Raw genomic sequence first — 14,865 nt, 5'->3', positions numbered from 1 at the left:
TAATGTTCTCCAATTTATCATACCCAGCTGGTGCCACATACCGTCGCAGTTTCCTTTATTTCGATGCAGGACCCTAGACTCAGAATCAACTCCAGTACTCTCCACCTTAATGACCTTATTATGGTAATTCTTTCTGATAGCACATGAACTTCGATTATCAGTCTCATTGGTTCCTCAGCATATTGATCCAGAAAAACATCCTGTACACACTTAAGAATTTTGTCCTTGACAGATTTGTTACTTATTTGATTTGTCCAATCTATATGCAGATTGAAGTTGCCCATTATTTCATCAGAGCTGAAAATGTGTTGCTGGAAAAGCGCAGCAGGTCAGGCAGCATCCAAGGAACAGGAAATTTGACGTTTCGGGCATAAGCCCTTCATCTGCAGACCTCACTTCCCCATTATTTAATCAGTACCTGTATTGCTTGCACTTCTGATTTCCTTTTAATGCCTTTTCCAAAATTAAAACTACAGTTTGGGGACATATATATGAACTCCACTATTAGTTTCTGCCCTTTGGTGTATCTAAGCTCTATCCATGCAGATTCTACTTCCCTGGAGCTAAGATCCTTGTATATTGCATTAATTATCTGTATAAACAGCAGTGCTCCTTTTAATTTTGCTGTTGTTTCCAGTGCTAGGCTGTGCGTCCCAACAGTGGACTGAGGTCTGTAATCTTATATTATTGTCATGTTGTCTTCCAGTGCTGAACTGTTATCTCTTAATATCTGGCTGTAATCACACAGTGCTAAACTGTGATTTCTGGTGTTAGACTGTGATTTCCAGGCTTTGGGCCATGACTTTCTGGGACTGGGCTGTGAGATCTCAGGACTGGAGGTTGATCTAATGATGGGTTTGATCTATTAATGGAGTTGAATGGCATGCCAATGAAGCATTATGATTTATAACATTACTGTATGATTTTTGTTTCTTCACTTGACATTGCTGAACTCAGTTCTGTTGCTTAAACAGAATCCCCTTATTTGTGACTGGGAATTCAAAGATGGTTGCAGCATCTGCTCAACTTCCAAAAAGTCTGTTTGCTCTATTCAGTGTAAACTATACTGTACAGCATTTAAGCTAACATCTATTTATATCACTGATAAAGGTCAGTAAAGTTGTTTTAAAGTATCAATAGCTCAGTCTGTATTTTCTTTTAAAGTCAGTAATCTCAAATTCATAGATCGTTAGGTTCTGGGCTGGCTCTTTGGTCATTGTTGACAGTTAGTGAAACATTATCAGCATTTAATAGAATTGTCAGAACAGAAATTTCCAGTTTCCAGAGTGATGTCAGAAATCGTTGGTAATTATTGAGTTGAACATAATTGAATTAAGCACATCTGCAAGAGTTCATCAAATGAAATGTTGAAGACTAACCATGGCTTAGAGCCATGACCAGTAAAGCTTTCCTAGTTCATTCCTCTGACTTGTGTACACAGATGAATTAATCATATAAAAATATTTTAATAGCTTCAACAGAATTTTTGATGCTAAAATATTAGCCTTTCACCTCTTTTCCATTATTATGTCCTACCATGACACAAAAATTTAAATAAAGGGCCATGTTTTCATTCAAATTGTCCCACAGTTGTAAATTTTAAGATGCTGCACCCATCTTTGTTATGGATTGTTTATGTTTTAAAACCTACTCCCATTCTTGGCTGATAAGGAGTGTTAGTAATGTTTCTGTTAACTTCAATGCTGACATGTTAGTAATGGGAAAAATCTGCCAAGGTTTACCCCTCCAGTCATCATTATGTCACTTAGTTTGGAAACGATGAGGTGTGATTGTATTTGGTTAATGGTAAGCACACTAATTTCCTTTTGACTAGAAGTAAGAGTTCTCCAGGGATTAATATTGGCACTGTTGTATCTTGTTAAAATGAATCATCTGAATATGGATTTGGGAAATGTAAATCCAAAGATGGTGGATGATGCAAATCTTGGCAATGTCCCTTCAACACAACACACCCAGCAGAGGTGGTGGCACAGTCAGGAGGGGTGGCCCTGGTTGTCCTCAGCATTGACTTTGGACCTCAAAGTATCATGCCTTCAGTAAAATATGAGCAAGGAAATCTCCTGTGATTAACATGTATTGTGCTCCCTCAGCTGCTGAATCAGTTGAACAGCGCTTCAAGGAAGCACTGAGGATGGCAAGGGCACAAAAAGTACTGTGGGTGAAGAATTTCAATGTCGACCACCAAGAGTGGCTCGGCCGCAGTAATACTGACCAAGCTGGTCAGGTTCTAAAGAGCATAGCTGATAGATGGGGTCTTCGTCAGGGAGTGAGAGAACGAACAAGAGGGATAAACATAATTGACCTCATTCTTGCATCTGCAGCTGGCAGATTGATATCTGTCCATGATAGTATCAGTAAGAGCGATCACTGCACAGTCCCTGTGGAGACAAAATCCCTCCTTGACATTGGGAATAACTTCCATTGTGTTGTGTGGCACTTTCACTGTGCTAAATGGGACAGACTTCAAACAGATTTAGCAAATCAGAACTGGGTATCTATTAAATGCTGTGGATCATCATCAGCAGAATTGTACTCCAACACAATCTGTAACCTCATGGCCGGGCATATCCTCCATTCAACCGTTACCATCAAGCCAGGGGATTAACCCCAGTTCAGTGGAGAGTGCAGGAGGGCATGCCAGGAGTAGCTTCAGGCATACCTAAAAATGAGGTGTCAACCTCCTGAAGATACCAACAGAATTTCTTGCATGCCAAACAACAGAAGCAGCAAGTGATAAAAAGAGCTAAGTGATCCCACAATTAACGGATCAGATTTAAGCTCTGCAGTCATCCAGTCAGGAGTGGTGGTGGACGATTAAACAACTCACTGGAGAAAGCTCCACAAATATCTTCATCCCCAATGATGGAAAAGCCCAGTACATCAATGCAAAAGATGAGGCTGAAGCTTTCACAGCAATCTTCAGCCAGAAGTGCTATGTGGATAATCCATCTTGACCACCTCCAGTGGTCCCCAGCATTACAGGTAGCAGTCTTCAGCCAATTAGATTCACTGTATATGATATCAAGAAACAGTTGGAGACACTGGATACTTTAAAGGCTACAAGTCCTGACAACATCGTAGTAATGAAAATTTTGGTTCCTGAGCTTGTTGCTCCCCTAGCCATGCTATTCTAGTACAGTTAGAACACGATCATCAACCCAACAATGTGGAAAATTGCCCAGATATGTCCTGCACATAAAAAGCAGGACAAATCCAACCCAATCAATTACTGCCCCATCAGTCTCCTCCCAAGCATCAGAAAAGTGATGGAAGGTGTCATTGACAGTGATATCAAATAGCACTTGCTCAGCAATGACTTTCTCAATGACCCCACTTTGGTTTTTGCCAGGGCCACTCAGCTCTTACCTCATAACAGCTGAAAATGTGTTGCTGGTCAAAGCACAGCAGGCCAGCAGCATCTCAGGAATAGAGAATTCGACGTTTCGAGCATAAGTCCTTCATCAGGAATTCTGATGAAGGGCTTATGCTCGAAACGTCGAATTCTCTATTCCTGAGATGCTGCCTGGCCTGCTGTGCTTTGACCAGCAACACATTTTCAGCTGTGATCTCCAGCATCTGCAGACCTCATTTTTTACTCTTACCTCATAACAGCCTTGGTTCAAACATGGATAAGAGAGCTGAATTCCTGAGGTGAGGTGAGAGTGACAGCCTGAACATGTGTTGCTGGAAAAGCGCAGCAGGTCAGGCAGCATTCAAGGAGCAGGAAAATCGACGTCGATTCTCCTGCTCCTTGGATGCTGCCTGACCTGCTGTGCTTTTCCAGGAACACATTTTCAGCTCTGATTTTCATCATCTGCAGTCCTCACTTTCTCCTGAGAGTGACAGCTCTTGACATGAAAGCTGCATTCACCTGAGTGTGGCATCAAAAAACCCGAGCAAAACTTGAATGTCTGGTTATCAGGGGGCAAACTCTGCTGGTTGGAGTCATTCCTGACATATGGGAAGATGGTCATGAATCTTGGAGGTCAGTCATTTCAGCTACAGGTCATCTCTTTAGGAGCTCCTGAGGGTAGTGTACTGGGCCCAGACATCATCAGCTGCTTCCTCAATGATCTTCCTCCCTCCACCGTAAGGTCAGAAGTGAGGTTGTTTTCCAATGATTACACAATGTACAAAACAACTCAAAACTCCTTGGATACTCAAGCAGTCCATGTTCAAATGCAAGATGATCTAGACAGTAGGAGAAAGTGAGGACTGCAGATGCTGGATACCAGAGTTGAAAAGTGTGGTGCTGGAAAAGCACAGCAGGCCAGGCAGCATCCGAGGAGCAGGAGAATCGACGTTTTGGGCATAAGCCCTTCTTCAGGAATGAGGCTGGTGTGCCAAGCGGGCTGAGATAAAAGTTAATGGGGGCAGGGGGGAATTTGGGGGAAGGGCGCTGGGAATATGATGGGTGGAAGGAGGTGAGGGTGATAGGCCGGAGTGGGGGCGGAGAGGTCAGGAAGAAGATTGCAGGTCAAGAGGGTGGTGCTGAATCCGTGGGTTGGGACTGAGATAAGGTGGGGGGAGGGGAAATGAGGAAGCTGGAGAAATCTACATTCATCCCGTGTGGTTGGAGGGTTCCTAGGCGGAAGATGAAGATGATCTAGACAGCATCCAGGGTTGGGCCGATAAGTGGCAAGTAACATTCATGCCACCCAAATGCCCATCACCAGTCTAACTATGGCTCTTTGACATTCAGTGGTGTTGCCATCATTGAATCCCTGACTATCAACATGCTGGGATTATCATTGACCAGAAACTCAACTGGGCTCACTACATAAATACAGTAGCTACAGGCACAGTTCAGAGGCTAGGAATGCTGCGGCAAGTAGTTCACCTCCTGACTCCCCAAAGCCTGTTCACCATTTATAAGGCCCAAGTCAGGGGTGTGATCAAATACTCCCTACTTACCTGGATGAGTGTAGCTCCAACAATACTCAAGAAGCTTGATGGCATCCAGGACAAAGCAGGCTGCTTGATTGGCAAGCATCCATAAGCACCCACTCCCTCCACCACTGACGCTCAGTAGCCATAGTGTGAACTATCTGCAAGATCCACTGTAAAAATTCACTAAAGATCTCTAGACATCACCTTCTAAACCCACGACCACTTCCATCCAGAAGGACAAGGACAGCAAATATGTGGGAATACCGTCATCTGCAAGTTCTCCTCCAAGCTACTCACCATCGTAACTTGGACATATATTGCCAATCCTTCATTGTCACAAGGTGAAAATCCTGGAATCTCTCTCTCTCTCTTCCCCCCCCCCCCCCCCCCCCCCCCCCCCCCCCCCCCCCGCCCATCTATCCATCTCCGTCAATCTTCATTGGACAGCTCAGTTGACTCACCAATCTTTTGGAAAAAGCATTCCAGATTTTTGCTACCCTTTTTCTTAAAAAAAAATGCTTTCTAATTTCACTTCCGTCAGCATCCCTTTCATTTTCATGTTATTCTCCTTCAATCTGATTTCCTCCATGAGAGGAAATATATTCTCCTTCTCAAATCACTTCCTCATTTTAAGCATTTTGGTCAGATCACCACTCGACTTCCTAAATGTACGTGATGTGTCAAATTTATGCAATCCAACCTCGTCATTCTGATGAATCAGGATAATACACTTTCCAAGGCTAACATGCCCATCCTGCAGTCTGTTATCTAAAACAGCACTGCACTCCAAAAGAAGTCTGACGAAGAGTTTGCATACCATTTTTGACCTTTGTATTCTAACTTCTTTGAGTAAAGACAAATATTTCATAAGTCTTTTTCAACCTTTAGCTAGATTTAATTGAATTCATATATACATGTTCATATAAACATGTTCTGCAATACTATTGTTCTTTCAGCTATGTGCACTGAATCTGACAATTCATTTTTGCACGAGGTGATTTAAACCAATGCACATCTTAACCCTTGTACTATTTGTGACCAACCAATATACACCTCTATGACCAATCAATAGAGTACATAACTGTACCATGTGTAACTCACGTTGTACCCACGTAATCAACAATTGTATTTTGTGTAGTTATTTTCTTTCCTTATGTTTTTGTGGAAAACTCTGTAATAATTAGCCTTTTTTTCTTGAAGTGCTGTTGGATTGCTAATCTACAAATCTTGATGTTTGAGCAACATAAAAAATCGTTCTTAGTAAATAGTACGTGAATTTTAAATCCTGTTCCTTGATATTCTCTTATTTTGTTAATTATTTTTCAGTATTACTGGATATGTCGACCTTACAACTATATTTTGATCTCTATCATAGCATTCCTCCATCACTTTCCCCACTGGTAAGTCTTACTGTATGAATTTGACAGTGATTTCTAAAGCATATTGCATAGCTTAGCTAACATGTTAGCTTTATTAAAAAAAAGTACCTCTGGGACATATGTTTCAATCAACCCCACTCTATTGGATTGGATGTTTCTTCTGCCTTTAGCCATAAGGAGCTTAATGTTAAATTCCTTTATGCAAACTGAATCCAGCTTCATGTAAATTTAGATTTGCAAAACACCACCTCTAACTTGATATTAAATTGGGAATCTCACTCAGAGCAACCATAGCATTTAAATTCTCAATGGTGGTATGAAGGTTGTTTCTCAGTTAGGACTGAGATATTTGACCCAATGCTTTACTTGACATGAGACTGCTTGATACCAAAACTGATAGTTGGCATGGAAAATGTTATACTCACCAACTCTGAAATTCACAAAAGAATTATTTGTGTAATAAACTTTGTGAAAGGTCCAAGCATTTGTTGTTTTTCATTTCAAAGCTATGAAGTTATGTTTTATTTCCTTGATGAGGCAAGTGAGAAATTTATGCTGGTTTAGTATTATAGTTCCTTATACACAAGGGCAGATGATCAATTGGCCAGTGATCACATAGTTGCTCCTGATGAGAATATTCAACTACATCCTGTAAATATGAAGCACATAAAATAATTTTTTGTTTCTTTTTGAGATCATTTTTGAGTGTTTTTTACAGTAGTGAGCCTTCTATTTTCTCCATACTGTCACGGTAATGGCATAACAGATTGTTCAGATTAAAGGTTACAATTTTTCCGCAAGGCACCCAAACTATGAAGGAGCCGGTTAGTAATCCCATCAGGTGCAGTTGGAATTTTCTTTTGTTGATGGACATGATTCCAAGTTGTGCTAATGGCCACAGATAGAGAATCATTGAGCCATACAGCATGGAAACAGGTCCTTTGGTTCAACCCGTTCATGCCGAATATAATCCCAAATCAAATTAGTCCCACCTGCCTACTCCTGGCCCATATCCCTCCAAACTTTTCTTATTCATGTACTTATCCAAATGTCTTTTAAACATTACAATTGTACCTACATCCACCACTTCCTTAAGAGGTTCAAAACACCCTCTGTGTAAAACATTTGCCTCTCGTGTCTTTTTTAAATCTCTCTTCTTTCACCTTAAATATGTGCCCCCTTATCTTGAAATCCCCGATCCTAGGAAAAAGACAACAAACATTAACTCTATCTATACCTATGATTGTTTTATAAACTTGTATAGAGCTGCCTCTCAACCTCCTACACTCTAGTGGAAGAATTCCCAGCCTATCCAGTCTTTCTTTTAACTTAAACCTTCCATACCGGGCAATATCCTCGTAAATCTCTTCTGAACCCTTTCCAGCTTAATAATATCCTTCCTATAATTAAGCAACCAATTCTGGACACAATAATCCAGTAGAGACCTCACCAATGTTCTGTACAACTTCAACATGACTTCCCAACTCGGAGAACTGAGCAATGAAGGCAAACGTGTCAAACACCTTTTTAACCACCATGTCGACATGTGATGCAAACTTCAAAGAATTATGTACCTGCACCCTTTGGTACCTCTGTTTTAAGACATGATCCTTAAGATAGGCCCTACCATTAATTGTCTAAGCCTAACACTTATTGTACCAAAATGCAATAGGACAAATTTGTCCAAAATGAATTCCATGTGCCATTTTTCAGCTCATTGACCCATCTGTTCAAGATCCCTTTGTAACCTTCGAAAACCTTCTTCACTGTCCACTATGCCACCCATTTTGGTGTCGCCCGCAAACTTACTAACCATGCCTTCGATTTTCTCATCCAAATCACTTCAGTAAATGACAAACAAACAAAGGGTAAGGAACCGAGCCCTGTGGAACACTGTGGTGACTGGCTTCTAGTCTGACAAACAACCTTCCCCACCACTCCATCTCCCACAGTTAAGCCAATTGGATCAGTGTTTATTGGGTATCTGGAGCACAGCAAAATTTCTAACTTATCTCATCTCTGCCGAGAGTATTTGAGTTTATAGAATTCCTGATTTCATGCTGATAAGCCTTATTTCTTGAACTCTTGCCTCCCCTCTTGTAGTGTTATACAGCTGATACTTGGGACTGTAGCAAAATTTGTCAGATTTAATTTGCATTCATCTAGTACCTCATCAGTAATACAATCATAGAGACGTACAGCACGGAAACAGACTCTTCTGTCCAACTTGTCCATGCCGACCAGATATCTCAACCCAATCTGGTTCCATTTGCCAGCACTTGGCCCATATTCCTCTAAACCCTTCCTATTCATATATCCATCCAGATGCCTTTTAAATGTTGCAATTGTACCAGTCTCCATCACTTCCTCTGGCAGGTCAATCCATATGCGTACCACTCTCTGAGTGAAAAGGTTGCCTCTTAGGTCTCTGTTATATCTTTCCCCCTCACAGTAAACCTATGCCCTCTATTCTAGACTCCTCCACCCCAGGGAAAAGACTTTTTCTATTTATCAGCCTCCAATGCTCCAGAGAAAACAGCCCTAGCCTATTCACCCTCTCCCTATAGCTCAAATCCTCCAACCCTGGCAACATCCTTGTAAATCTTTCCTGAACCCTTTCAAGTTTCACAACAGCTTTCCAATAGGAAGGAGACCAGAATTGCACACAATATTCCAACGGTGGCCTAACCAATGTCCTGTACAGCTCCAACATGACCTCTCAACTCCTGTACTCAATACTCTGACCAATGAAGGAAACAATCACTGCCTTCACTATCCTGTCTACCTGCGACTCCACTTTCAAGGAGCTATGAACTTGCACTCCAAGGTCTCTTTGTTCAGCAACACTCCCAAAGACTTTACCATTAAGTGTATAGATCCTGCATTTGTTTTCCCAAAATGCAGCACTCACATTTATCTAAATTAAACTGTATCTGATACTTCTCAGCCCATTGGCCCATCTGATCAAGATCCTGTTGTAATCTGAGGTAATCGACTTCACTGTCCACTACACCTCCAATTTTGATGTCATCTGCAAGCTTACTAACTATACCCTTTATGCTCACATCCAAATAATTTATATAAGTGATGAAAAGTAGTGCACCCAGCACTGATCTTTGTAGCATTCCACTGTTCACAGGCCTCCAGTCTGAAAAGCAAACCTCCATCACCACCCTCTATCTTCTATCTTTGAGCCAGTTCTGTATCCAAATGGCTAGTTCTCCCTGTATTCCATGACATCTAACCTTGCTAACCAGTCTCCCATGGGGAATCTTGTTGAACACTTTACCGAAGTTCACCTAGATCATGTCCACCACTCTGCTCTCATCAATCCTCTTTGTTCCTTCATCAAAAAAATTTGTGAGACATGATTTCCTTGTTATCTCATTCCTGAAGACTTCCCATTTTCCAGCTGTATTTTTCCCTCTGAACATCTGCGCCCAATCAGCTTTTGAAAGTTCTTGCCTAATACTGTCAAAATTGGCTTTCCTCCAATTTCGAACTTCAACTTTTAGATCTGGACTATTCTTTTCCATCACTATTTTAAAACTAATAGAATTATAGTTGCTGGCCCCAAACTGCTCCCCCACTGACACCTCAGTCACCTGCCCTGCCTTATTTCCCAAGAATAGGTCAAATTTTGCACCTTCTCTAGTAGGTACATCAACATACTGAATAAGAAACATTTCTTGTACACACTTAACAAATTCCTCTCCATCTAAATACTATGACAGTTCCAGTCTACGTTTGGAAAGTTAAAATCCCAATAACTACCCTATTATTCTTACAGATAACTAAGATCTCCTTGCAAATTTGTTTCTCAATTTCCCTCTGACTATTTGGGGGTCTATAATACAATGACAATAAGGTGATCACCTCATTCTTATTTCTCAGTTCCACCCAAATAACTTCCTTGGATGTATTTTCGGGAATATCCTCCCTCAGGACAGCTGTAATGCTATTCCTTCTCAAAAATGCAGAAATGTGGCTCAGAGATGGACAGGACTGGCAGCTTAATGTTCCAGGATACAAATGCTACAGAAAGTTCAGAAAGGGAGGCAAGAGAGGAGGGGACTGGCATTTTTGATAACATTTGGCCACTAGACCTATGCAATGTAGAAATTATGTTGCCATGCATGCTAAATGGTAACTCTGGAAACAAGTATTATTCTTGCCATTGTTTCCTTGAATGAAGGTCTTAAATTCTAATGTGCACTGAAATGCAGCTGACTATTATGTCTTGGAAAAGTGACAGTAAACTGGTAAATGTTCACAGACTGAATAAAACTTGAAAATTTGATTTTAATTAGTCAATTTTACTTCATTGATTGGAAGTTTCTTCCTATTTAGTTGAAGAATTTAAATGTCAAATTTGACTCTAAATGAGCTCAACTGTGCTCATGTATTGATTAATATCCAGTTGTGATAGGGGCATTGTTTACTCCTCCTGTTGCGATTTATCCTTGTATCCTTGATTTCCTAGGCACTTTCCTGTTTAGCCCAACTTGCTTCAGTGAGGAGGTCATTGTTTAGCAATACAGAAAGAGCAACATATCTTACTCGCCTGATGAAAGGGATACAACGAATACTTGAAAATCCTCGGGTAATGACTTAAGAAACTTGGTCATCACACAACCTTACCATGTAGTGATAATGAAATGTCGAATGGTTTGAAAGATTGGCCTGAGTAGAACACACAGAATTTGTTTGTAAAGCTATTTAAGAATTTGAGTTAATGTTTAACCAATGACCATTTGTTGCACCGTTACCATTGGTTGTCATTTTGAACCATGTTGGAGCAATTGGCTTGCAGAAGAACCCTTCCCGCACAGATAATTTAACTCAAATCTATCGCATTGTTTTATGCAGAGTCAAACATGTTTCCTAACTTGTAAAAGCAGTGCTGTAAAATTTTATATTTTTTAATTTAAAAATTGTTTAGAAATGGGGAAATGTCTTTGGTAACAATATTAGTTACATTTGAAAAGTTTTGGTATTGCTACCTTGAGAATGACTTGGAAGACAGTTAACTGCTGAATGCTGAACTTTTAAACCAAAAGTGGTCAGTTTTTAATGGGTGACTGATGACATATGGCAGAAATTAGCTTCACTTTTTAAAGTGAAATATCATGGTCACTGTTTGATTTTTTTTTGTGGAACTTATCTTAAATAAAAGATTTGAATTCACGAATCTTTAGTAGGTTTCAGACTATTGGTTACAGCTGTGTTACTGAATGGGGATGAAATGAATTATGCAGTGGGTGACTTGCTAGTAGTGGTCCAATGTAAGGGAAAGTAAACCACGCCACACAAACCTTGAGTTAATTAGTGATCTCGGGAGAGACAAGTCGACCAAATGGTCACAAGTCACTCCGAAGAGATACAGAGAGTTGCTTCATCATATAGGTCATAATCATTTATCAATTAGCAAACTGTTATTTGCAGGATAATGATCAAGTTAGGTACTTTGCCCAGTCACTAGCCTCAGACACGTGGTATCGGAACAGTGTTATTAAGTTGCTGATAAGCAAATGTTAGTATACCATAGGTTCTTGCCAAAGAGAAGAACGATGCAAGGAAAGAATTCATTTTTCAGGTAGCAGTACAGCTGCAAGGCCAACTGTCTTGCTGAGCTTGGGAAAGTACCAGCTTGACAACCAGACTCTAATATGCGATTCAAAATGGTTTCCAGGCTTTTACTATGTAAATAAAATGGCTGCTTTGAATTGAACAAATCTCCAACAGAAGCATTCATCAGTGAAAAAATTCCGGTTTCTTGAGAATTTTTAAGAGGTTTTACAGGATAAGTGCAAACTACGTTGGAAATGTTCATCATCTGAAGGTTAATATTTTTGGTGAGATTCTTCCTTGAAACTGAACAAATAATTTACATAAATTTTATTTCACATTTTCAGCATTTCTAACTTGGTCTTTTTATTTTTAACTTACATAAAAAAATCAAAAATACTTTTTTTGGAAAATTCAGACTACATGTGTTTAATAAATTTGTCATATAAATATAGAAGATAACTGTCTTATTCTTAGCTCAGTAGCACATTTGAGATTGTGGTGCTGGAAAAGTACAGCAAGTCAGGTAGCATTCGAGGAACAGGAGAATCAATGATTTGAGGGTAAGCCATTCATCAGGAATGAGGCTTGTGGGCCGGGAGGCTGAGAGATAAATGAAAGGAGGTGAGATTGGGTGGAAAGTAGCTAAGAATGCGATAGATAGATGAAGGTGGGGGAAAGGTGATAGGTCAGAGAGGAGGGTAGAGCAAATAGATGGAAAAGGTGATGGACAAGTAAGGAGGGCGGTGCCAAGTTGGAGTCATGGGACTGGGATAATGTTTGGAGGGGGCGGGGAGGGAGGGGGTAGGAAATGAGGAACCTAGTGAAATCCATAGTGATCCTGGTTGGTTGCAGTGTCCCAAGTTGGAATATGAGGTGTTACTCCTCCAGGCATCGGGGTGGTAAGTATTTTGGCGATGGAGAAGGCTCAGACCCTGCATGTCCTTCGCAGAGTGGGAGGCAGAGTTGAGGTATTCAGCCGTGGGACCTCACCAATCTCCTCATTTCCCCTGCCCACTTACCCAGTTCCAAACCTCCAACTTGGTTCTGCACTCCTGATGTGTCCATCACCATTCCCATCTATCCGCTCCACCCTCCTCTCCGACCTATCACCTTCTCCCCAACCTTCATTTCATTATCGCATTCTCAGCTACCTTCCCCCAAATCCCAATTCCCACCCATTTATCTCTCTGCTCCCTCAAGCCCACAAACCTCATTCCTGATGAAGGGCTTATGTCCGAAACATCGATTCCCGTGCTCTTCTGATGCATCTTGACCTGCTGTGCTTTTCCAGCACCACATTCTTAACTCTGACCTCCAGCATCTGTGGTCCTCACTTTCTCTAGTAGCACATTTGGCTTTGCATCAACAATTATAAAGAATTCAAGCCCTACTTCGTTGTAATCTAAACTGACAGTTCAGTGCAACCCCACTGAAGGTGATATATTTTAACATGATTAATGCAAGACTAATATCCCATCCTCCTCTTCTTTGACTGCCCCTCAGGACTGAAGATGATCTCTTCCAGTCTGGTGTTGTGGTTCCAGAGGTGACTGAACAGTTCAGTGCTGGATCTGCACACGCAGGTGGGGCAGATGGTGTTTGAAGAGGTTGGTGTGTGGGACGCACAGGTGGTTGCATGTCCTTCTGCTGTTTGTACAGGGGTTTCACCTGGGCCTGTTGGAAATACTTAAGTTGGTTCACTTCAGTTTGGGTGATCTCAGGCAAAAGATTTCGAAGAATCAATGGGGACATTCCTTTTTTGCATTGAGGCATTAGAGACGTCCTTAAAGGATTTTTTCTGCGCTATGGCGACCAATTGCCATGACCAAGCTTAAAGTAGAGAACTTTGAAAGTTTGTGGATGATGTGCCCTGTCCAATGCAGCAGATTGGCAGTAACCAGTGCTTCAGTGCTGCACATACTGGCATGAAAAAGGACACTGTGCCTAGAGAGCCTGTTCTGCCAGTGGATTGGCAGGATTTTGCTGAGGATTGTTGGTGATAATTTTTGAGAGATTTTACTTGTCTGCTGTTCATTGTCCCATCACAGTTCAAAAAATAGACAAGAGATGTTCCTGGCGCCTGTACAAAATTTATCCCTCAACCATTACTCAGTAGTCAATAACACCTGCCTCCTTCCCCCCATGTGTATCCTCTGATGCTGTCTGCTTTCACCTTGAGCATCCTCCTGTCATCTTTGATATTCCCATTTCTACAAATGCCTGTCCTTCCTCCCTGCCTCCAAGGCTTGACTCCTCAAGCTCTTCCGTCTCTGATATCCCTGCTGTTCCAAGTGTTGTTCAATTTAGAGGAGTGTTCATTCATCAGCTGATTGGGATTGGGGTTTGGGGAGTGTGCATTTATTAAGACCTTTCCTGTCCCATGTTTGATCTGAGGCTATGAGACTTCATGGGATCCAGAGGAAATGCTGAAGACTGCTTGCACAATTCCCTCTTAAATCCTTGCAGCTGTTCTGCCACACCTGTTGGGTTTGTCCTGCCTCTAAAGATCACACCCAGGGCCCAAAAACATGGTGGCTTAGTGTTTAGCACTGCTGCCTGTCAGCACCAGGGACCCAGGTTTGATTCTAGCCTCGGGTGAATGTGGAGTTTGCACTTTCTCCCTGTGCCTGCATGCGTTTTGTCCGGGTGCTCTGGTTTCCTCCCACAGTCCAAAGTTACATAGATTAGGTGAATTGGCCAAGCTAGATTATCTATAGTGTCCAGGGATGTGTAGGCTAAGTGGTGTAGGTGGACTGGATTTGGGTGGAGATACACTTTGGAGAGTCAATGTGGATGTGATGGGCTGAATGGCCACTTTCCACACTCTTAAGGATTCTATGAACATTACCTTGGTATCAGGGTTACTTGGTCTAGTGGCAATACCACTTATGGCCATGCCTTTACTGGTGCGCAAGGCATTCTACCAACCTCCCCAAATCCTCCCCCAAAGCAATTCCATACTGACCAGCAGCCTGCCTGATTTTCTGCACTAAAGGGCATATTG

At 41.5% G+C, this 14,865-nt stretch overlaps 1 protein-coding gene across 1 annotated transcript in view; it reads left to right on the top strand.

Annotated features, from left to right (window-relative positions):
- Positions 1-14,865, top strand: part of LOC132823541 (ran-binding protein 17-like) — a 955,175-nt gene that overhangs the window by 173,812 nt on the left and 766,498 nt on the right. Inside the window, exons 8-9 of the mRNA XM_060837486.1 lie at positions 6,238-6,311; positions 10,774-10,893. Coding sequence (XP_060693469.1) covers positions 6,238-6,311; positions 10,774-10,893 — 194 coding nt within the window. The remainder of the gene's footprint in view (positions 1-6,237; positions 6,312-10,773; positions 10,894-14,865) is intronic.

Source organism: Hemiscyllium ocellatum, chromosome 16 (assembly GCF_020745735.1).
Source record: "Hemiscyllium ocellatum isolate sHemOce1 chromosome 16, sHemOce1.pat.X.cur, whole genome shotgun sequence".
Taxonomy (NCBI): Eukaryota; Metazoa; Chordata; class Chondrichthyes; order Orectolobiformes; family Hemiscylliidae; genus Hemiscyllium; species Hemiscyllium ocellatum.
The sequence above is the reverse complement of the archived record's forward strand: the minus strand, read 5'-3'. Positions and strand labels throughout refer to the sequence as shown.